The 26,014-nt window shown below is 41.0% G+C and overlaps 1 protein-coding gene across 1 annotated transcript in view; it reads right to left on the reverse strand.

Annotated features, from left to right (window-relative positions):
• Positions 1 to 25,024, reverse strand: part of prtga (protogenin homolog a (Gallus gallus)) — a gene marked incomplete at both ends in the record, with an annotated part of 67,723 nt that extends 42,699 nt beyond the window's left edge. The window contains 2 exons of the mRNA XM_084065325.1: positions 21,194 to 21,499; positions 24,955 to 25,024. Of these exons, the coding sequence (XP_083921451.1) occupies positions 21,194 to 21,499; positions 24,955 to 25,024 (376 nt within the window). The remainder of the gene's footprint in view (positions 1 to 21,193; positions 21,500 to 24,954) is intronic.
• Positions 25,025 to 26,014: the final 990 nt, after the last annotated feature.

Genomic DNA, 26,014 nt, shown 5'->3' on the forward strand with positions numbered 1-26,014 from the left:
TTTCACCATTGTTCATGTTTCATAGCTGTTGCAGTTCTTTATTTTTGCATTATATTAATTGCTAATCAAATAAATGATTGAGGGAAATATTTCACTTTTTGCATTAGGCCTACAGCATAATGCCATATGACACATACAATGTAAACTGACATTTAACATAATAACATTGGGCAGACATTGAGGTTTGGTCAAATATCCGACAACAGCATGTCAGTATTTGACGTCAACCTGACGTTGGGATAATACGTTGAACAGACGTTGGTTATTGATTAGTTACCAACACAACCTAAAACCAACCAAATATCTACGTCTAATGATGTTAGACTGCAACGTTGTATGGATGTTGTCATAATAATACATTTCAAACTGGATTGTCAAATGTCTCCTCAAATCACTGAGCAGAATAGCAACGTTCTGCTCTTTCATTGGACGAATCATTGGACTTGTGGGTGGGACCACAGTTGTATAACACCAGACTGGGCGGGGCAACAGTAACTGCTGCAGGAGCCTGCAGTTTGAATTTGGAGGGAGAGAAGACAGGAAGAGATACTTGTTTGTGCATGGAGATGTTTTTTTGACCATCCCAGGACTTCTAGAATCACAATCTTTTGCACGGGTGAGTTCATAATTAATTTCCTTCTAACTTGAAATGAAATATTTGACTGTTTGTTTTTAAAATAAAGTTCTACATTCTGTTTATGACCGAGTGAGGTGATTTCTTCATATTGCAAATCAGTCATGCTTTGTTGTTTTCTTTTTCTTTTCCTTTTCTTTGCATGTTTTTGAAACTGGCAGCATTGTTTGAGTAAATCCTTTGCCCAAAATGGTTACAGTACCTGCCTTTTGTGGCAAAACAGTGGGAACTAGAAAGAGGCTATACTGCATTAACTAGATGGACTGATCCCCATTGCTTTGTGTTGGTGGCTTGGTGCTGCTGAGTTAAACATTTGAATTGCAGCTTTTAAAGCTAATGTCTTATTTTAGGTGAAGTTCTGTTGTTCATGCATGATTCATGTTTTCAGTTGGGAATGTGTGTTATTGAAGGGTAAAAGCTCACATGCCTCACAGCCTGATTTTTGTGTGAGACAGTGCTGTGTAACTAAAAATCAGGCATAAGGGTTGGTTGCATTTGAATAGCCTTGTGTAGCCTTTATCATAGTTTTGATTATATTAGCTTGTAAGACATTATTTTCAGTCTAATATTGGCCAAGCCTAACAGTAAAGCCCACCTAAAAAAAATAAACATAATAGAGGAATGTAAACACTATGTTGAAGATTGATTGGTAAGTAACCAATCCCCAACGTCTGTTCAATGTATCATGCTGACGTCATATTGACATAGAATACTGACATGCTGTTGTCAGGTATTGTAACCAAAAACCAACGTCTGCTTAACGTCATTATGCTGACGTTCACACAATGTCAAATTCTAACATCATTAAGCGTTGTTTTTTTGTTGGATTTAAGTTGTGTTGGTAAGTAACCAATACCCAACGTCTGTTCAACATATCATGCTAACGTCATATTAACATAGAATACTGACATGCTGTTGTCGGGTATTGTAACCAAAACCCAACATCTGCTTAACGTCGTTATGCTAACGTCCACACAATGTTAAGTTCTAACATCATTAAATGTTGATTTTTGTTGGTTTTAAGTTGTGTTGGTAAGTAACCAATGCCCAACATCTGTTCAACGTATCATGCTAACGTCAAATTGACAAAGAATACCGACATTCTGTTGTCGGGTATTGAGACCAAAGCCCAATGTCTTCTTAACGTTATGACGTTAACGTCTACACAACGTTAAATTCTAACGCCATTAGACGTTGATATTTTGTTGGTTTTAATTTGTGCTGTTAAGCAACTATAATACAACGTTTTCTCAAAGTTTTTTTCATTTCTGAGGAATGTAAACACTATATTGAAGATCTATTGGTAAGCCATCTTAAGTTGAAATATTGAAGTAAGTCCTGTACAGTTGAATGGCCCAAACAGAGTGAAGAACAGTTAGTATTTTGCCATAACCGATACTTGATATACAGTAGCTGATAATGAAGTAGGTGTACTGTAGGTTTGATAGCTGTTGTTTTCGACGCTGTTCCAGCCCATATTGAATTTAAATGTCCACAGATGTTTCGGAAGGCAGAGGTAGCCTATCTAATCTGTTTTTTTGTGTGTGTGTGTGTGTGTGTGTGTGTCTGTGTGTGTGTGTGTGTGTGTGTGTGTGTGTGTGTGTGTGTGTGTGTGTGTGTGTGTGTGTGTGTGTGTGTGTGTGTGCGCGTGTGCGTGTGCTACTTCAGCTTCCAAACACCTGTGATCAAGACTTGGTGAGCCTCCACCAAGTCCGAAGTAAGTATAATATCAGGGCGTTAATTTGAGGGGTAATATGCTTTAAATTGGTTGTAATTTAAAAATATATATTGAATTAGATGATTCAGGTTTCCCACGGTAGTGACTTTCCTGGAACATTTTGAATTGAGTTATAAATTCCCACAGGGCTTTGGGCACCCTGATGATAGTTTTTTGACACAGTTAAACATAACAGGCACAGATAAACTAGTAAACATTAGTCTACAGTCAGCAGTGTAATGTAAAAGCAGTCTTATAGCGTTAATATTGAAAGGGTAGGGATGTGAAGTTTCACTCAACCAACGATTCGATATAATTCACCATACTGGGTTCACAATACAATTTCTTCTTGGGTTTTCTCTGAAGTAGTTGTGCCACGGCATGAGGCCATTGTGAGAAGTCTCTATCTTGCGTCAAGTATATTTTTCATTCATAATGTGTTGTGTATTTCTTATTTTCATGCTAGATGTGGTACATCAAGAGGTGGAAGGTCCTCTCAAGTAGAATACATCGGGTAAGTACCTCCACACTGAACTTCACTATTATTTGAAAATAAAGCAACATAATTTTGATTTAAAACAAGTTTGATTTTTCACCGCTATTAAAGGCATCAGGTTAACGGCTATAAAAATTAGGCATCATATACAGTATATGAATAGTTTTGATGCGATAGCATCAATATATTCTAAAGAAGTATTTGTATAATTTATTCGTCATGTCCCTGGTGTTTAAAGACCTTAAGAGGTGTAACGATAGAATCATATCTTAGCTGTCCACTTAATATGGCATTTTCCTTCCTGTGACTTTTACCATACTCTCAGGTTGTCATGGTTGGAGACACAGGAGGTAATTCATTGGATGATGCACCCAGAAGAATGATGCCGTTCCTCATGTCACATGAATTGACACTCCAGTACAACCTTTGTTGACATCATGGCAAGAATAAGTCCCCGGGGCCTGTGTCTTTTTGACGTTGCATATGGTAAGTTAAACATTTTAATTGCCCGATGTAACTTGACCTTTCCGTTATCTTTCAAATTCAAAAAGGAGTGCTACAAAATGTTGATTATTTTTATATACGTTGGCAGTTATGCCTAAGTTCAAGAGTTTGGAATCACTGTGAAAATTAAGTAAGTACAGCCAAGACACTGATGATAATGATAAATGTAATAATAATAATAATAATGGTAATAGTAATAATAATAAGGGTAATAATAATAATAATAATAACTTATATTCTTCAACATTTCTGTTCATTAAATAATCCACCAAGTGCAGCAATATCTTTAAAGACCTTAGGCATTCTAGATGTCATATTCTCTAGATATCCAGGTCAAATTTCACCCCATATTTTCAGTAGAATTTGCCGTACTTTGAGACTGGTTTGTATAAAACTTCTCATGAACCTTACGGTATAGCTGTTCCCAACATAGGATTTAGATCAAGCAATTGTGATGGCCCTTCCATCAGAGACAGTACTCATATCTGCAAACTCAGTTAATTTCAAAATCATAATTTCTCACTGATTCCAAACTTTTGAACAGATATCTGTCAGTCAATAAAGATGTTTCATAATGTAAAAATCAAGTTAGAGTTATTAAAATAGCTTATTCCTGTCATTTATCTTTAGGGGAACTAAAGAAGAATGCAACCCTCAACAAATTAAACAGAATGATGCAGAGAAGACTCTCCAAGTGATTTACGGGAGCTCAGTGTTATTTCTCTCTCTTTTTAACGTTTTTGCCCTTGGTGCATATGTTATAGACATGCCTCAAAGAATGCACTTGATTGTTTTTATTGATTTGTACTGTTTAGTTATTTTAAAGTTTCACAAATGGAATCATTTTCCTACAAAGGCACTTTGGGCTCTGAACCTATTCACCAAACCTGTAACTGTTTGGACAACAATATGACTTGTAATTTCTGTTTGTTTATACTACCTATTCAAATGTGCCAATTACAAGTTTAAAAAATATATAATAATGTTGTTTTATTAAACTTTGTCAAATAATATTGTCTGATATTGTATTTTCACCTTGGTAAAACTTGACACTGAAACAAGATGTAATTTGTTGTTGTTTGTCTGACGTCGTGATGATGAGATATCGACGTCAAAATGACGTCTGGAAGATGTCCTGTTCCCACCGCCCACTCAGTGGGCACAGGAGACGTTATTTTAACGTTGATATCTTGTTGTGACAAGATATCTACGTGACAAGGTAACTCTGGAGGTTGACGTCCTGCTAATGTTGGATTGACATTTTATTCTCAACTAAAATACAACGTGATTACAACGTTAGAAATATGTCATATTTTGATTGTACTCTAACGTTGAGCCAATGTTGTACTATGACGTCAACCCGATATAAATTTTCAGCTAAAATACAACTTGTCAGTTTATGACGTCAGACAAACGTTAGGTTATGACGTCAGACAAACTTTCATTTACAACTAAAATACAACTTGTATCCAACGTTGGGAGTCTAACCTTTAATCAACGTCTACATAACATCAGAGATTGACGTTAAATCAACGTTAGTTTAAGATGTCAAACCAACGTCAGTTTATGACGTCAGACAAACGTTAGGTTATGACGTCAGACAAACTTTCATTTGCAACTAAAATACAACTTGTATCCAACGTTGGGAGTCTAACCTTTAATCAACGTCTACATAACATCAGAGATTGACGTTAAATCAACGTTAGTTTAAGATGTCAAACCAACGTCAGTTTATGACGTCAGACAAACGTTAGGTTATGACGTCAGACAAACTTTCATTTACAACTAAAATACAACTTGTATCCAACGTTGGGAGTCTAACCTTTAATCAACGTCTACATAACATCAGAGATTGACGTTAAACCAACGTCAGGTTATGACGTCAGACAAACTTTCATTTACAACAAAAATACAACTGGTATCCAACGTTGGGAGTCCAACCTTTAATCAACGTCTACATAACATCAGAGATTGACGTTACATCAATGTTAGTTTAGGATGTCAAACCAACGTCAGGTTATGACGTCTAAACAACGTTGGGTTATGACGTCTAAACAACGTTGGGTTATGACGTCTAACCAACGTTGGGTTATGACGTCAGACAAACTTTCATTTACAACCAAAATCCAACGGTCATCCAACGTTGGAGTACAACGTTGGGACAACGTTGTACTGACGTCGCGTGTCAGCTGGGTAAGGTTTAAGTGATTTTTTCGAACCATGATATATATGAGGCTTAGTGATGCCAACAAACAGAAAGGTATTTTCCATCAAAACAAACGCATATTCAACAATATATGAATACAAGAAAAGCAAATTCCCCTTTACAAGTATTTATATAATTTGATTTCTAAGACTGTGTTATTCATAATTCATATAATAAAGGAACATCCGCACTCTCTTCAGTTATATTCTTGATTTATTTTTTAGGGTGAACAGCCGCAGCAGACAGTCTATCTGGAGAAAAGCGTTTCTCCAGACAGACTGTCTGCTGCGGCTGTTCACCCTAAAAAATAAATCAAGAATATAACTGAAGAGAGTGCGGATGTTCCTTTATTGTATGTATTACCACGAATCTGCACCCAGTTAATCCCAAGAGACTACTCCTCAAGATCCCCTTGAGTAGAGCACGCCTTCTCCTGACGGTAGTATCCGGGTGGGAGAGTTGTCTTCATTATTCATAATTCACACAGATCTATTTGAAGATGCTTACAAGCAACTGCGTGTTTTCAGCATGAAGCTATCGCCTCTTAAGTAATGGGTAAATAAAGTCAGTGTGGTGCACTTTGACCTCCACACACACACATCCAATGAGATTTGGGCTGAGAAGACCATTAGCCTATCAGCACTCACCTAGAAGAAACAGGAAAAAGCAGGATGGGGGACATTAAGCTGAAAGCTTATCTTCCAAAATGTTCAAGAAGACTGCTCTAGGCACAAAACACCTTGTTCTTCACATATGTTTTGGCAATAGGAAAGAGGTATATGTATTATGTAAGGAATCTAACCGAGCTGGTTTTAGTCATTTCCAGGAGCTAACAACACTGGGAACCAACAATAAAAGCACCAGGGCAGTAACATTTGTTTTTCTTACCAAGTATTAGGCTATGCCTACATGAAATCATGAGGATAAAAGGAAAGTCACAAAACTTCAGGAAACATCACAAAGCTTCTGTTTTAAAGCAGCACTGTGTAACTTTTTTTTATTATATGAATAAAATATAATGTTGTCCATTCTGTATGTTAGAGCATGTTAATACAATATAACTTTTGGGGTGGTTGTATTTTGTCTCCCTGCTCTTTCTAGACACAGGATCTGACACGGATTTTGACCTGATGGTCAAGATTCAATTTATCCCCTGAGAAAGCAGGCATGGCTCAAGCAAATTCTCACTAGCAGCCAATCTCACGGTATATTCCATTTTATAATATCCTAACCCCAGACTATCTCTCTCACAGAACTGAGTGAAGTCCTGCAACATACTCTCTTCACAGAGTGAAATCCAACAGACGACCCGTCGCTAGCTTTGCTTTCGAGAAACGGTGAAAGGAAATCCCTCTCCGGTCATAAACACCCAGCAGTGCCTATCCTATAGCCTGATTTACGCTCCCATCGTACGGGCGGTGTCGCTCAACCAAAATACCCGATCTACAAGCTCAGAACGTGTGGCGGATGCGACGCGCTCTGAGCTTGTAGATCGAGTGTTTTGGGTCGCGCGGCAGGGCTGTGATGGATGGTTGCATGTAAATTGTGCTGCCAGGTGCTGTTAAACAGCAGGAGAGCTGTGACTCATGACCAACACACTGACACGCTATCAGCCACCATGCTGAAGTCACTCTACTTCACAGTACATTTAGACCTGAAGCCTGAAGCCGTCTTCTAAATACCAACAGTTTTCTGAAAAACATATGTTTCTATATCAGTGGTGCTCAATCTTTTTCATGTCAAGGACCCCCAAAATGATATGTATTTGGCCGCCGACCCCCATGTGAAAATATTTTGTTCCAGGGACCCCCCAGAAGCAAAGATTTGAGTTAAAAAATGTGCGCTTTAAAAGAATATATTCAAAGATTCACACACATTTTCACGATTTTTCAAAAATAGCAAATATACAAGCTTGTAGCGCGGCACTCGGTGCCGTGCTATGAGCTTGTATATCTGCTATTTTTGAATAACCAAAGTGTAAAAATAATGCTTTTTAGCTCAAATCCAAGAATGACACGGATAGATGCGTTCCAGGTCTTAGACACTGAATTCACTCTACTTAATACACTAACACACTGTATTCTATAAAACGATATAATTTCACTTTAATAACATGGGTCCTGAACATTGTTAAAACAAAATGTTTATTGTTAAAAAGTTAAAGCTCTGTAGGCTATTCTGATTCACTGCTTTAGACTAGAGTGTTTATTCAGTAACAGGGGTCTGTCCGTCTCCTCAGCTTTTTAGTAAACCGAAAATACCTTTTCAGGCGGGTTGCCAATTGCATCCAATCAGGAGAGAGAACCCATTTATGAGTTTTGATTTTATAGTGTTCCAGTTCCAAATTAATCTGATCTTTTCATCCATGGATGAAATTGGTCTCCCGACCAATTTTTTTTTTCTGTTTACTAAAGAGCTGGACAGATAGGGAGGCCCATGCTACTGAACAAACACTATAGCAATGAGTATAAAAATACAGATATTTAACAGTTATTTTTAATGACGTCTACCTTGTTATCTATAGATGTAAGGGACAATGTAAAGGAATGTGATCTGATCACCGTCCCCTTAGTTCTAACATTTGGACAAACGGCCCACTCTGCACAATCTCCTTCACCGAGCCGCCTTGCCTCGGACATCTTTAATTCAATTAGTTCTAAGCGGTTAGGTCTCTTCTAACACAAGCACAGCACTCTGGAACCACGTGTGTGTGTGTGTGTGTGTGTGTGTGTGTGTGTGTGTGTGTGTGTGTGTTACTATTCTTGTGAGGACCAACTGAATAAGGAAAAGATGGGGGTTAGGGTTTAGAGGCATTTAGAGGTTAGGATTAGAGGTTGGCGAGTTCTGCCTGATTTATACTTAATTGCACTCCGGAAATTGTCGATCTACTATCTCACAAAGTGACGCATTGTGAGCTTGTAGATCTGTTTCTCTTACATTGTAACTGTGATGTCCAGTACTTAGTCCACATAAAGCTTTGGCAAAAAAAAACACTAATATGTTCAGAGTCACAGCATGACCGGAGGGCAGAGGGAGTGATGAGCCTTTCTGCTCAAATGATGCAGGATTGACAAACAACAGGACGGCCATTGATTATTGATAGAGCACTAAGTCTAGCTGTAAAATCTATAAGCTGTGCATCAGGCACTGTGTGACCACAACGCTTCCCCTGACCACTGGAGTCAGGGATCTGACCTTCGGCTTTGATGATGGTGACATGATGTTGTTGGTGTTCACAGGCAAAAACCTTGTGTATCTCAACAGTGTAGTAGTAGCAAAAAAAATAGCCGTTCTACAAGCTCATAATGCGTTGCGAGCATCGGCTATTTTTGAAACATTTTGAAAATGAAAGTGAAAATGGAAAAGGATTTTAAATATTTAACCAATGAAAAGTATTAAAAGATAACTTGTGACTAAATAATAACAACACTGACTGGATCCATTCCCCTGAAAGCAACAGGGAAATCCCACAAACACAAGGTTTGTGGGATGTGTGTGTTGTGTATATGGTGGAATAAATCAACAAACAAAGGCTTCAGTGTACAACATTTATCCATGGCTCTATCTCACAAATAAAGTGAATATGTTTTGAACCTTCTCGGACATCTTTTCAATTCATTTTCTTCGGACAAAAAAACAAACAAACAAGCACTTTAAAAGTGTTAAATAGTAAATCTTAAGTCAAATGGCAGTGTTTAGCAGAGGAGCATATTGGCCCCCTTGTTTCTAATGGGAGGCAAATGCTTCAGCCCGTGAGTTGTGACCCCTCTGGCCCTCCCTGCAACCTCACCTCTGACCTCTGACCTCCACAAATGCTGGATAGTAGGAGGACACAACCAAGTCCTGCATGGTGACCACAACTCTACCAACTGCTGCAGTGCATGTTCATCCCCACAACGGTTTAAAACAGAAGGAAGACATGCACATCCAAACCCCAAAAATGAAGAAGAACAGTACTAAAGAAAAGTTCAAACAGATCTTTACTACACCCACTAAGTGCTGTGATGTTTTGAGCTTGCGCTCTATATCAGAACTGTACCTCTGAACAGCAACAAAAACAATAGACACTCGCCCACCACTTACAATTACAATTTAGGCATTTGGCAGATGCTCTTTTCCAGAGCGACTTACACTAAGCAAGGTTCAAAACACATTCAGAGAGACGGTGTACAGTAAGTGCCTCAAGATACTTAGGATCCCAGGTAAACCAAGAACCTAGCATCATCAGTCTAAACTATCGAATTAACAATCTGTTCATTGAAACTATAGAATACCAGGTAAACAATGAACCTAGCATCTGTGTAAATAAGATACTGTCTAAAGGATATTCTTATAACATCGTCGTCAAGAAAACACACCAAAGTAACAGAAACATGAGTACGACCTCGCATGGTCTACTACACAAAACTAATCACTAGTTAATGTTCAATGCATTGACCGCGCATTGCATTCTCCTAAATAAACTCTTCCACTGAACGGTCTGCCTGATCATCACAGGTTCGAGTGCTTTACTCTCTCTCTCTGTACCGGTCAGCAGCACAGCAGTGAGAACTGTGTTGACCTTTTCACTACAGCCGGGGATGACAGGTTGAATTATAATCTGCGACAGCTCAGAGAACGCTGCATGCTTTTTGTTGTGTTTGACGCGTGTGGCAGCTTAAACGTGGAGAGACAGTCGAGACACTGCAGAAATATATATTTAACCTTAACCACTTAAATCTGCACTCTGTAACTTTCCACCATGGATTCGAACCCCCGGGCCACCGTTGCAACTAGCGCTGACATTTTCACCACATGGCTCAATAGAGCCTGCCTGCTTGCTCGGTATTTTTTATTTTTTTCCTTTCAGGCAGTACCACACAGTCAACCACTAGTGGTCCTACACCAGCCCACAGTATATACACTTCTCAAAAGAAAGATCGACTTGTATATCTGATATGTTTTGCAACTTTTTAAGTTTTGCACAGGGCAGTTTTGGGCTGAAAGTGGTTCATTTCCTGACACTGAGCATAAATAACGCACACAGAATATCAACCATAAACCACTGGACTGTGATCCCACACAGAGGGATAAAGGCTTGTGCCCCCCCCCCCCTCCCCCCACACACACACACCCAGAAGCAGATGGGTGCGCTCTGCTCAGGCCAAAGCAGCTCGGCAAACTAAAGGTCAGGTGACGGGTCACGCCGGGACAAAGGTTTCCTCAGGAATCTCAGGAGCGAGTTCGGCCCTCCTCCTCTGTCCGTCCTCCGGTTACCATTCTTTTGTTGACTTTGGAAGAATGTTGTGCTTCCTCCTATCCACTAAACTAAAGTAACTCCTAACCTGCTCTCATAGGATACGTTCTTATTGTTGAAGTCTGTCCACGTACACACATATTGTATAATATGTAACTTTATCCCAAGGCGTTATGTCATAATTTGCTGTTGAGCAGAAACCCTTGTATCTCAATATTTCATAGTTCATCCACAAGCTCACAACATATCTGCTCTTTTCGCTATTTTTGGAAGTGAAAGTGGTTTAAGTCTGTCTGTGGGTTTTATGAATATTTGATCAACGTACAGACTTTGGCAAGCGACCAAACAGTGTTTAGAACATACAAGGTCTCTTCCTGCCCGACGGCAACAATAAGACACCCTTTTTGGACACATCCTCTTTTGTCTGTAGGGACGACCATGATCGTATGATCGGGGCGACTGATTATGTAATAATTGTAACAGGCCTGGTAGCTGCTGAGTTGACGTGGTTCTCCTCAGCTTTAAGGACAGCCAGTCCTGCTTTGGGGGGTTTTGCTCACAGTGTCGCCAAACATTTTGATGTCAAATTAATATGTATTTGACATCAAATATGGACCCCCATCTGAAAAGATTTTGTGTCAGGGACCCCCCACAGAAGATTTGTGTTGTAACCCAATTTTTCACATTTGTTTTTTCAATTGAAATTTTTTTTCAATATTGAAATTAGCAGATCTACAAGCTCACAACGCGTTGCATCGCACCGCATTGGCAACCCGCGTTGGCTACCCGCCGCAGCGCGTTGGCAACCCGCAACTTTACAGGAAAACAATCCCAAAGTCGCTCATATAATAAGCAGACATGGCAACGACACTGGTTGCTCATCAGACCTGCGACCAAAAGGCACAAAAAACCCCTGCCTCCTTCTTCTAACGTTTTGCGTGACAGGAGTCATCTGCTCATCCGTCTTCCTAGTTAGAGCTACAGAAGACGTATTGTATGGCAATGAGTCCCCTCTCTCTCCCCTGGGGTCCCATCTTATTCTAGAGACATGATGATGGATCGTGCCGCCGCCCCGGGCTGAATGTTCGAGGGGCCGCTCAGCGCTGGAGGTCCGGCTCCGCACCGCTGGAAGTTGTAAAAACATCTCTGTGCTTACGTGCGTCTATGTATACTTGATTAAGATACATCAGAGAAACAGGCCGCTGCCGCTCGACCGCTTTCCGCCGATCTACAAGACCCATCATACACAACGTTCATTCACGTATTTCTTTTAACTCGTGTTGTGTGTGTGTGTGTGTGTGTGTGTGTGTGTGTGTGTGTGTGTGTGTGTGTGGGGGGGGGGGGGGGGGGGGGGATCACATACCGGAATGAGTTTGTTTTTCATTTTCTTTAACCAATTAAACCCTACATACTTCAGTTGACTGGGGTTCCCCCAAGGGGTCTATACTTGGTCTCTTCTACCCCCCCCCCCCCCCCCAGTCCAAATCTCTTCTCTTCGCCGAAAATAGCCGATCAACAAGCTCACGGCGCGTTGCTGCGACATGTCACACGACCCGTTGTGAGCTTGTAGATCAGCATATTATCATGACATCTCCAGAATAAGGACACCGGCAATAGGGTTCATGTGGTTAATGTGTGCATTCAAAAAGCAGCACATTCTACAATCCCCCCCCCCCCACACACACACACACACACACACACACACACACACACACACACACACACACACACACACACACACACACACACACACACACACACACACACACACACACACACACACACACACATATGCACACACTAATAAGGGGTCCTGAAAAAAAAGAAGCTCTCCCCCAGATAAACCACGAGGAAGAATGCAAGGCTGAAAAGCCGCACAAATCAATCACCGGGTGGCCTCCAGCCCTTCCACACACACACACACACACACACACACACACACACACACACACACACACACACACACACACACACACACACACACACACACACACACACACACACACACACACACACACCCTGCAGGACAGTCAAGTGGTCACTGGCCTGGCTAAACAAAGAGCCATTCCCATGGGCGCTGTGACCTCTCACAAGCCAGGGGGGTAGAGGGGGAGGGGGTGAACCCATCCCCCCCCCCCCCCCCCCTTCCAATTTCTTATCTTGTGGCAAAGTTTTCCGATCACTCAACACAGATCCTCCTCCACAGGCCAGAGACAGTGCTCTCATTGTCTTCTGTCTAATCTCTGCATCTGAGCAACAGAGACGTCAATTCTACTCTTTTGTCATTGCTTTATACCTTCTAGCAGCACACACACACACACACACACACACACACACACACACACACACACACACACACACACACACACACACACACACACAAAATAATGTCATTATTAGGTTACAGCTAAAAATAGCCTGACAACCTTTTTAAAATGACACGACGGCATCACTAAACCGTATAGCGCCACAAAAGTACATGCAATGATTAGATTGAGGACCATTAAAAGGTAAATCGATAAATAAAAAAAAAGGGACAGGAATGTTCTGCATTATTGCAAGGGGAAGATTTAAGTGGAGCACTCTGGTCTCAGAGGCCAACGTACGGCCATCTATTGAACAATTCAACGGAACCTTTGACCTGTGTGGAACTGCCATCCCAGGAAACCATGGCAACCGTTGGTGTCCAGCGGAGGTGAAAAACAGGACTCCAGGCTGGGAGTTATTCCACTTAAGAGCTTTTCATTCAATCATGTCAGTCACTTACTGCGCACAAAGTTTGCCTTCCTCTAATTGTGGCCCGAGCCATCGCAAGTCTGACACATTCCTTAGCAACGGAAATTAACCACTATTTTATACCTTTGTCGTTGTATAGCGAGAACAGCAGGTCCACGAGCCTGTGTGGATCTGCTGTTTTTCTGCATTCATTATTATATTATGATAAATGTAGCCCTCTTCACGTCATTCTAGGACCCCAATGGAAACAAGACCGCAAGGACTTTTTTGGTGTCATCCTTTTAGACAAAGTGTTTGACTGTATTCGTGCTGTTTTTACATTTCTGTCTGATAAAATATTTAATCAATCAATTCTGTCACAGTGTTGTGCTTTAAAACAATGATGACAACACGGGTGGGCTTTAAGCACAGGACCATCTTACGTCCGGTCTATACTGTTCATACGACCGCGTGTCGCTTGCTGAATATTACTAATGTTTGGTGACTGACACATGTTTTAGGCTTTAATGTGCTGCTCATGTCACCGGCCTGATAGAGAAGGCCTTTGCAGAATGCGTAGAAAACTAAAAGCTTTTAAAGCACAGCTAAACTTTGGTAGAGGTTTGTGTTGCGTAGTAACTCCAAATATTAATATTAATATCAACTACTGAAGATATATTGATCGATATTTGCAGTTACATTGTGGCACGGTTAACTACACTACACAACCCACACTTCTACCGAGGTGTCTTTGGCCTTTAACAGCAGACCTCACATTTACACCATGTTTTCACATCAGTAGCTAAGCTGAAGAAAAGACATCCAAATAGTTTCCTATAATCCCTGTTGCATGATGTGCCCTTTGTCTCTGTGAGCCCACAGCAGCAGTGTTGCCATGTCTGCTTATGACTTTGGGCTTGTTTTTTTCAGTTGAGTCGCTTGTAAATATTGGTGGTTGTGGTTTTTTGGGCCTGTTTCTAAAGTGCAGTTGCCTATTTGGGCTTGTTTCCTAATGTTGTTTAAACCAGTGGGTCTCAAACATTGTCCCCCACGCCCCAAATTAATATGTATTTGTCCATTTGTCCCCCCCGCCTCTAAGAGTATTTTGTGACGCCTGTACCAGATTTGTGCTTAAAAAACGTTTTTTCAAGATTTCCTTTTGAAAATATCCGATGCTCATGCTCATAGTCGCTTCTTTTGGGCTCGTTTTCATAGACCTAGTTGCTTATTTCTCAGTGCCCAGCAGCACAGAACATGTGAAAGGCTTCAGGAGGCTGTGTCTCTGCTGCGGAGCCACAAGCCCATCAATCTGAAACCTATTGACAGGAGTCACGTGACACGACTCCTGTGTCACATGCCTATTCATCAAAAACAGATCCTGCTTTCCCACCAAGCAACCAAACGCTTAGGGTCATACCCACCTCATTCTAAAACCCAACCAAATGTTTAGGGTCATACCCACCTCATTCTAAACCATCTCCCACCAAACAACCAATGTTTAGGGTTATACCCACCTCATTCTAAAACCCAACCAAATGTTTAGGGTCATACCCACCTCATTCTAAACCATCTCCCACCAAACAACCAATGTTTAGGGTTATACCCACATCATTCTAAACCCTCTCCCACCAAACAACCAATGTTTAGGGTTATACCCACCTCGTTCTTCAGAAAAACACTATACTGTACAACCAAAGCTTCAATATATGAACATAATAAATTCTTACATTTCACATATAAAACAACAAATTAGGTCGCTCCCCTGTTTCATATCCTGAACCACATTAACCCTGGTATCCATCCCTGTTTTGGGTAAATGTTCAAAGCCTTTTAATTTATTCTATTTTCTAAAATAGCGAATAATATCAGATCTACAAGCTCAGAAAGCGTCACACAGCTTGTAGATCTGCTATTATTTTCACTCGCCAAATGTTCTCCCCATGCAGAATAGGGACGCTATAGCTAGGCTACTAAGTGGTTGAGTGGTTAATTGTAGTGTTTATATAAACAACTGGGTGATGATGATGATGATGATGATGACAGGCCTTATGGTGATGGAGATCTGATATAGGAGCAGAGACAGGAGGAGACGACAGGTCTCTGTCCACACGTTGCACTTCTTCCATCATCAAAACAAGCACTGAAGCTAAACTGTCAAATCTAGAGTGTTCATGCGTCACTTTGGATTTATTTGGCTATTTACAAATATCAGATATACAAGCTCATAGCGTGGCACAGAGTGCCGCGCTATGAGCTTGTATATCTGATATTTTTGGGAAAAGAAATAGTGAAAATGAAAATCTTTACACATATATACACATTTTTAACTCAAATCTTTGCTTCTGGGGGTCCCTGGAACAAAATGTTTTGAGATGGGGGTCCGTGGACAAATACATATCATTTTGGGTGGTCCTTGACATGAAAAGGTTTGAGAACCATATGATATTTATAGAAACATAAGTACTTCTTTTTTTTAAACTGTTAGGATTCAGAAGACATTTGTAGAATCCCCAGAAGCAAAGATTTGAGTTAAACATGTTCGCTTAAACAAATATAGTATATATTCAAAGATTTGCACACATTTTCACGATTTTTCAAAGAAATAGCAGATCTGCAAGCTCGCTAAGATCTTGTAGATCTGCTATTTTTGAATAGTCAAAGAATAAAATAATGGTTATATAGCTAAACATCTAACACAGTATGCATGCGTTCCCGGAAATTAAACTTATCGATCAGTGATCATCTGACTAGCGCCATTAGCATAATTAGCCTCCAGTGTGGTTGAATGGAGGCCAGCTGTCCCTGTTCACTGATATCTGGTCAAGCAAATGCTCCCGAACAACAAACCCTTTTCTTCAGATCGGGGGCAACTATAGGCTAGGGGGGTTAAAGTGGACAAAAAGGGGGTCAGTCAGTGTGGAAAAAAAAGCTTTTCACCATTATTACTTCACAGTGGTGCTGCCCGAAACACAATCCTGCCCCCAACTAGACCAGTAAGACCTGCAATAAACTCTGGCTCATTTAGACAATGAGCAAAGGGCTGTGGTATTAGGAAATGGCAATTCACATTTGTGTGTGTGTGTGCGTGTGTGTGTGTGTGTGTGTGTGTGTGTGTGTGTGTGTGTGTGTGTGTGTGTGTGTGTGTGTGTGTGTGTCAGCGTTGTCAGATTTTGCGAGACAATCAAGTCTATGAAAACAAGCCCCAAAAGAGGCGACTACTAGGCTACATGAGCCCTTTAAACCTACTGTATATACATTGGCTATTTGAAAATATCTGCTATTTTCAAAGAAATCTTGAAGAAATGCGAGAAAAAAAAATTGGGGGGTCCTTAACATGAAAATGTTGTAGAACTATTGGTTTAAACAACATTACACAACAAGCCCAAAATAAGCAACCTGCAACTACCAATATTTACAAGCGATTTTACAGAAAAACAAGCCCAAAGTCGCTTATAATAAGCGTACATGGCAATACTGGTGTGTGCGAGCGTGCACGTGTGGCCGTGTGCGGTTCTCAACCCCCTCTGCTACCTTTGTTTCCTTCAGCGGAGCATTTCTCAGGTATGTGCAAATTTTATGACCTTCCAGATAGACCCTCCAGCGGGCCTAAAGTGCCATTTTAAAAACAAACCACTCCACTGGCAGCGTTTATTACCACTTAACTTCAAACTATTAGCCAGGTAACCCCTTCAATTAATTTAATACAACTACACTCACTTTTACTGTCCAGTAAAAACTCGACTCTGTCCAGGGAAGCACGTCCCGTGCGTGCGTGTGCGCGCGCAAGTGTGTATGTGTGTGTGTGTGTGTGTGTGTGTGTGTGTGTGTGTGTGTGTGTGTGTGTGTGCGTGTGTGTGTGTGTGTGTGCGTCCGTGCGTGTGTGTGTGTGTGTGTGTGTGTGTGTGTGTGTGTGTGTGCCAGTGAGGTTCTTAAGTGCCGTTGTAGAGTTGTTTGGACCACTCTTGTTTTCATGTATCTCACCAGCTGCTTTGCAACTCACACCCCATAAAGTGTATTTTACTGGAAAGTATATTTATACCATAGTACTGATGTTTCATTGCCTCCAACCTTCCCTGACAGGCTATTTCAAAAAGGTTCTGGTGTGTTCTGTCTGTTTCCTGAAGAGATAGGCTTCACAACGTTGGTACCGTTTCTCTACTTTTCTCTCTTCTTTTTCCATGTTTACAAAATGGATTTGATTATAAGTTGTCAGAAAACTGGTCCGAAAACACCCCCGTCCCTCGTGTTACTTGTCAGGATAACTGATCACTTCAGGCAAATGGTTTACCAAAACAAATCCCCAAATGTTCCAATTAGTTTTTGTTTGGAAAATAGCTTGTAGATGTCGCTTGTAGACGATGTCGCGAGGCAAAGTATAAAACAGGGCTTAACCCATTAAGACCTGGAACTGTGTCATTTTTAGATTTGAGCTAAAAAAAGCATTATTTTACACTTTGGGCTATTCAAAAAGCTCATAGCGCGGCACCGAGTGCCGCGCTACGATCTTGTAGATCTGCTATTTTTGAAAAATCGTGAAAATGTGTGCAAATCTTTGAATATATACATTTTTAAAGCGAACATTTTTAACTCAAATCTTTGCTTCTGGGGGTCCCTGGAACATCATATTTTGATGGGGGTCCGCGGTCAACTACACATAATTTTGGGGGTCCTTGACATGAAAAAGTTTGAGCACCACTGCTATAGAAACATACGTTTTTCAGAAAACTGTTGGGATTTAGAAGACATTTTGTAGAAATCGGCTTCAGGTCTTAATGGGTTTTAATTGTTTGCCTTGATCAGGGTAAATCCTACTAAACGATGATCAAAGCAGTGACAACACAGTACCCTACAGCCTACAGGTTCAGTGTTAATCTACTGAACGATGATCAAGGCAGTAACAACAGTGCCCTACTAAATAGTTACAGCATTGCTTGTTGATTAAATCGAGCATCAATCTCCCACCCTCAACCAGAACACAAAAGCGTCCTGCCTTGCAGGGTTCCTTGCAGAGAGAGGAATGCAGGGAGGGGTTAAGAACCAAAGGGCAACATCTTTTGTGTGAAAGTGGCACGGCCAGAAGCATGGCCGGCCCGCATGGTGGGGGGCAGTGGGAGAAAGTAACTGAGTACTAAATCTACTCAAGTACTGTACTTTAAAGTACAATTTCATCCTGGTACTTTTACTTTACTTTGGCGTTTCCATGTTTCGCTACTTTATACTTCAACTCCGCTACATCTCAGCGGCAACTCCACTTTTAACTTCACTTTATTTGACAGCTTTAGTTACGGTTACATTGCAGATTTTGATTATTAATATATAACATACCACTTATCCCTATTCTATACTTCAGCTAGTCGAAAAAAAGAGCTGTTATTTTTGATAAAGTTTGATAAATTGACATATTTTAGTAATTTTACTTGTATGGTTTGACACCAATACTTTTGTACTTTTACTGAAGTAAATGTTTTAACATAAACCTTTTTACTACATGTTTATTAGGCTGGTATTGCAACCTTTACTTATGAGTATTTCTTCCACCATTGGTGGGGAGATGATCACACACACCCAGGTCTGCCTAAAGCTGCCTCACCCCTCCCTTAAGAAGAATAGACACACACACACACACACACACACACACACACACACACACACACACACACACACACACACACACACACACACACCCCACCGGGGGAAGAAGAGGCATTCCAAAAGAACAATCCCTAGTGGTCGGGCAGCAATGACATGAAAGCCTGTTTGTGTGAATAAGGGTAATCTTCTCTTTAGCGTCGGGGGGGAAAACCTGTATCCTGGACATGTCCTCTAAACACTTCAGACCTGCAGCGCCCTTCATTTACACACCAATAGACGTCTTCTCCTTCCAGATCTTTCTATCTATCTATGTATGTATCTATCTATCTCATCCCCCCCTTCCCCCGACTGCCAACTGCTCCAGGCTTCAGTGACTTCTCTGGGTACAAACAGACATCTCCGTTCGCGACGGAACGAACGGCCGGAAGTCCCATCCACTCCCATGTTAAAAAAAAAACGGAAAGACGGACGCGTTTCGTTTCCGTTTTTTTTATAACATGGGAGTGGATGGGACTTCCGGCCGTTCGTTCCGTCGCGAACGGACATGTCTGTTTGTACCCTCTCTCTATCCTCCATTAGAAGCAGTGTTGCCAAGTCTGCTTATTATAAGCAACTTTGGGCTTTTCCCCTCTCCAAAGTTGATTGTAAATATTTTTGAGTTGCATGGTTTCTAAAGTGTATAGTTGCTTATTTGGGCTAGCTACTTTCCTGAATCAAACTCAAACTTTTTCCATGTCCAAGGACCCCCAAAATTAATATGTACTTGGTCACAGATCTGAAAATATGTTGTGCCAGGGACCCCCAATACCAGATGTGTGTATTTAAAATGTTTGAAAAACTTTACTTTCCAAGATTTCTCTTTGAAAATAGACAAGCCCACAACGCGTCACATTGCGACGCGTTGTGAGCTTGTAGATCGGCTATTTTCAAATAGCTGATGCATAGGTTCAAAGTGTTCATGTGGCCTATCACAGTCGCTTGTATTGGGCTTGTATTCATAGACCCGGTTTCTTATTTCTCTCGCAAAATCTGGCAACACTGATTAGAAGCTCAGACCCCCCCCCCCCACACACACGAGTGACACACCAGGATGATTCGTTCAGGTAGATTTTAAACTCAATGTCAAATCCCTCCAACAACGACAACTTCTATTGTCACATCACAGCTTTACGGGTGGAAAAAAGAAAGATGGGTGAAATTATTTGTCGTACAAGTTCCCTTCATTTGCCGTTTTGTCCACACACACACACACACACACACACACACACACACACACACACACACACACACACACACACACACACACACACACACACACACACACACACACACTATCAAGAAGATCAGAGGTGCGTTACACGTACACACACACTTCTTGATCTAGATCCCACACACACACACACACACACACACACACACACACACACACACACACACACACACACACACACACACACACACACACAAACACGTACTCACAGCTTTAGACCGTTACATCTCCATCTTTCCCCCTGACTACTACTATGTCAACAACATCAAATGTTATCAGCCAAACTAGAACAGTCAACATTATACTCTGTGTGTGTGTGTGTGTGTGTGTCTGGAAGGAATAGTGGTACCCCCCCCCCATTGTTAAAGACCCGTTACACCTTTACGTTGTTATGCCTTTCAAGCTGGGAACGCCTCTGTGTGTCATTTTAGTTGTTGCTGTATAACCTCTTATCTCCATAAGTCCTTAGCCTACATTTTTGTGTTTTCTTTCGTAAATTAACAACAATTTTGGAAATATGATGTTTCCACCCGACAGAGACGGTATATAGAAACGTATTTATTTTACCCCCGAAAACGGAGGATTTAGAAGGCGCTGCGAGGTGTTGTGAGGATGCTAGGGTTCTAGTGGTTAATGTAAAAAATATATATCACACAAAGATTTGCGGCCCCCCTGTAGTAACTCTGAGGACCCCCTAGGGATCCTAGACCCCCTGTTGAAGACCCCTGTCTTAATGGGTTAAGCCTAATTCCTAGTGGAAGAAGAAGAAGAAGGGTTAGGTTATGCAGCACATCACGTGTCCAATCCAAACACCAGAACTCACTTGCGATTGTAAGACGGGCTTTCTGGCTCAGGATTGCTCCATACTTGTTCTGAGCGAGGCACTGGTAAAACCCTTCATCTGATTTGTCTCCTCTCCTGTTCTCCACCTCCGAAATAAAGAGGGAGCCGTTGGCCAGCGGGTAGACCCGCTCGCTCTCCGGCACTTTCACACCGTTCTTGAGCCACCTGACGGCGATGGGCGCCTCGCCGTGCGCCTGACAGTCCATGATGACCGCGTCCTTACGCATGGCTGTGACATCGTGGGGCTCCTTGATGAAAAATAACTCACTAAAAGACCAACAAACACCTGTGGATGGGGAAGAAAGAGGGAGAGGAGGGTCAGTGTCCATTATCAATAACAGTGTCTATACAGAAAGCGTCCTCGTTGTTAAAGGTAGAGTAAGTGAAATGTGTTGGTTAAAACAAAAAAGATTTGTGTTAAAAGGTTAAAGCTCTATATTCTGACAGCAATCATTGCTACAGAGTGGTTGTTCAGTCACAGGAGTCTCCATGTCTCTCCAGCTCTTTGATAAACAGAAAATACATTTTCAGGTAGGTGACAACATTTCAGCCAATCAGGAGAGAGTACCCATTCAGCTTCATGTTTATAGTGTTCCAGTTCCAATTTTGTTCTGCTCATTTCTTTGTGTCATCGCCTCCAACTTCACTTGTTTAATCTGTATCCTGTCTGAGTCCTGATTGGATCAAATTGGTATCCCGACCTGAAAATGCATTTTCTGTTTAATAAAGAGCTGGAGAGACATGGAGACTCCTGTTACTGAACAAACACTCTATAGCAATGAATACTATCAGAATATAGAGCTATTTAACACTTATTTTAACCAAAGAAAATCCCTTACCCTACCTTTAATGTAACTCAAAGTGTACAAATGTATGTATTAGTCAAAAATGCAAACAGCGCGGAGGTCCAGTAGAACATTTAAGGCTAAAAGTATCACACAAAAAAAGTCCTGGGGACTTGTTTCCATTGTGGTCCTATGTATTCAATTCATCCAACAGAGCATAGAATATTTACACATTGATACATGCCATCAACACATACAAAATGGCTATATTTACAGAGGAGAAAAGGAGGCAGCAGTGCATGACCCTTCATTTCAATGGGATCTAATATCTATATCCACTTGTAATTTGTTGTTTCAGGCCAGTTTTGAAAGATGCCAGTGATTCACAGCCTTTAACCCATTAAGACCTGGAACGCATCTGTGACACTGATATAGAAACATACATTTTTAAGAAAACATCAGCATCAACAGAGCAGTGCAGTCAAACATCACGCTGCTCATACTTTATTCTGACACAATTATTATCTCTGCGGAGGATATTTTAGTGAACTTACACTAAATGCACCCCTCAGATTGGTGGCTAAAGATCTGCTAAAGCAGATGATGTCAGTGGTTGACATTTAAAACGAATTCAAAGTGGGGCAGAGGTGTGTGTGTGTCAAATGCGCAAGGCTTAAAGGGACACTAAGTGATATTTTCGTGTTAAAGGAAGTGTTGAATATAGGTCTATATTCAGATAGTAGTCATTGCTATAGAGTGTTTGGTCAGTAACAAGGGGTCTCCATGTCTCTTCAGTAAAGGTCAGGATACTAATTTGATCCAATCAGGAGAGCGAACTCATGAAGCTAGAGCAGTGGTTTTCAACCAGTGGTCCGGGGACCACCAGTGGTCCTTGGGGGGGTACCAGGGGGTCCCTAGCAAAATGAGTTAACATAGCGTCACAATTATTTTAACCACTTAGCTTTGGCTATTTTTGAAAAATCTTGAAAATGTGTGCAAATCTTTGAATATATATATTTTTAAAGCAAACATTTTTTAACTCAAATCTTTGCTTCTGGAGGTCGCTGGCACAAAACATTTTCAGATGGGGGTCCGCGGCCAAATGTATATCAATTTAGGGGTCCTTGGCATGAAAAAAGATTGAAACCCACTGAGCTAGAGGATAAAACAAGTGAATTGGAACTGATGACACAATTTAGAGAGCAGACAAAATTGGGGGAAAAATAACTGGAACTGGAACACTATCAAATTGAAATAGGTACTCTCTCCTGATTGGCTGAAACCCTCCTGAAAGTCTCCTTTTCTAAAAGAGCTGGAGAGACAGGGAGTCAACAGTCAAGGGAGACCACTATTAATGAACACTCCATACTATAGCAATGATTAGCCTGCTATCAGCATATAGAGCTTTAACTTTTTAACAAGAAACTTTTTGTGTCAACCAAATAATATCACTTTCACTTCCTTTAAACAGGCATCCAGAGAGGCAGCCATCATTATTTGAGGTTTCAAATGTCTCTCATGAAGTCATAGAATGAAGATTGAAGCAGTTAATAGCACTTCAGTTTTGACCAAACTCATGACATTAAATACAATTCATAATGCTTCAAATTCTCTCTAAAGTAGGGCTAAACTCTCTCTCTCTCTCTCTCTCTCTCTCTCTCTCTCTCTCTCTCTCTCTCTCTCTCTCTCTCTCTCTATATATATATATATATATATATATAATTTCCAACTTAAATACAGTCAAAAGGCCTATTTATTCTATTCAATGCATTTCTTTAAAGGATCCTTATAGTTTTAACACACTAAACAGGCTCCATTAGGTCCTTTAAATCCGTACATTATTAATGTCACTGTGGCTCCATTACGTTCCTTAACACGCTTACATTATTCATTACTTAAAGTGCCCCATTGTTGCATAACAACAATCAGTGTTTATAACGCACTTTAAATGTAGGTTAGTGGAGCTCTGTGACGTGTGAGGGAACATAAGGCCATCATAATATTTAAACAGCTAATATTTGTTTCACCCAAAGTAAGTTAACCTGTAGTAGTAGATATATGACCTAATTGTTAAATATTATGAAGTATGAGGTATATAGAGGTCAACCCATGGGAAGTGTCGCACTGCTCTAATATGAAGGATCATTTCTGATCATAAAAGCTTATAATAAAGCTATTTCTAAAGAAGTGACACTTTGCACCTATACAGCACATTAGTGTGTTTCTTCAATTCAATCATTTTCCATCGATTCATGTCCCGTGCTTTAACTAACTAACATGGACATTGATCTCTCTCTCTCTCTCTCTCTCTCTCTCTCTCTCTCTCTCTCTCTCTCTCTCTCTCTCTCTCTCTCTCTGTCACTGGATTCATTCATGGCACAAAAAAAACTAGAAGCTACGTTTTTCGCGCACACGTTTATGGTGCGTTAATATTAAAGTGTAAAACCCTATTAAATCGCTGCTATGCCGTTATGTCGTGTTTTGCAGCATATCAACAGCTTACTGTACAGCAGGCTGGTCTGTGGATCCTGTTGGATAATCATCTAAACCACTGGTTTTCAACCTTTTTCGCGTCAAGGACCCCCAAATTGACACATATTAGCCCAGGGACCCCCATTTGAAAAGATATGCCAGGGACTCAACCGTTTTGATTTCTTGGGGGTCCCCAATCTACACTGTAATCATCATCATTAGTGTTCATTTAACTCTGAGAGTGTACACGGGTGACGGGTCCATTTGGTTCCATTTGTACACTCTCAGAGTTACAGACACATAAGGGTCAATTTGGTTTCTAACTATTAATTTGGCTGGGGACCCTCTGGAACCCCCTCAAGGACCACTGTTGGTCCCCGGACCACTATGGTCCCCGGACCACTGGTTGAGAAGAACCACTGATCTACACGAATAGTATTATCTCCTCACAGCACTAATTGATCAGAAACTATGTTCCTCTTACCTGAGCTTGATAGAAAAACGAGGTAGAACAGCAATAAACGCTGGTGTAGTTTCCTTCTGATAGACTCCATTTAGAGTAATTGTCCGTGCATAATGTTAAGAGTCTCTACAGTTCTATCCTCCCCGCGTTGGGCGAACTGCGTCCGAACGCCTCGACTGACCACAACCAACTGACCGGCTCTCTCTCTCAGGCTCTGAGGCAGAGAGAGTAACAGTCCAGAGGCTCCGAGCCGGTCCAGCAGGGGGACATGTCGCCCCCTAGCTGCAGCAGCGTGGACTTTCATCAACAAAAAAAAAGACCTGCAACAGTGGTGATGGTGGGGGTGCTTTTTTTTTTTTTTTTTTTAAACTTATAAGGGATATAGTTCACCCAAAAAATGACTTATTTTATATCAATAGGCTCTATGCACAGCAGCCATATTGTGAAGACATTCACAGGTGTTACTAATGATACTAATGAAGGCTCTGTTCCAATCTAGTCAAACAGAGTCAGGGTGCTGATGTTATGCATGTTGGCTCACTGGACACTCTGTTACACCAGTGGGACAAAAATGTGGGTCCAGGTACCCTCATGGTTCCTTGAGGGGTTTCCAAATGGCCCCTTACGGGTGTGTAACTCTCTGAGTGTACAAATGGAACCAAATCGACCCGTAAGGGTCCATTTGGTTCCATTTGTACACTCTCAGAGTTACGGGGGTTGTGGAAATTGAAACATTTGAGAACCACTGCGCTACATTAAATGGAACAGAGCCTTCATTAGTATCATTGGTAACACCTGTGAATGTCTTCACAATATGGCTGCTGTGCATAGAGCCTATTACACACCCCATGAAGAATTGAAGTCATGGAGATTTTTCAGTTTTAAGCCAATAATTTGATGACCATCATGTCGAAATACACTGTTACACATGTAAAAGTTATAGTGTTCAAAATGTACAAAAGTATTGGCATCAAAATATAGGCCTCCTTAAAGTAGGCTACCAAAAAGTGAAAGTACTCATTATGCAGAATGTCCCATTTCACAAGTTTTTAAAAACGTATGAAAATCATTTGAAAATAGC

Source organism: Gymnoscopelus microlampas, assembly GCF_963454915.1.
Source record: "Gymnoscopelus microlampas genome assembly, chromosome: 1".
In the NCBI taxonomy this organism is placed as follows: Eukaryota; Metazoa; Chordata; class Actinopteri; order Myctophiformes; family Myctophidae; genus Gymnoscopelus; species Gymnoscopelus microlampas.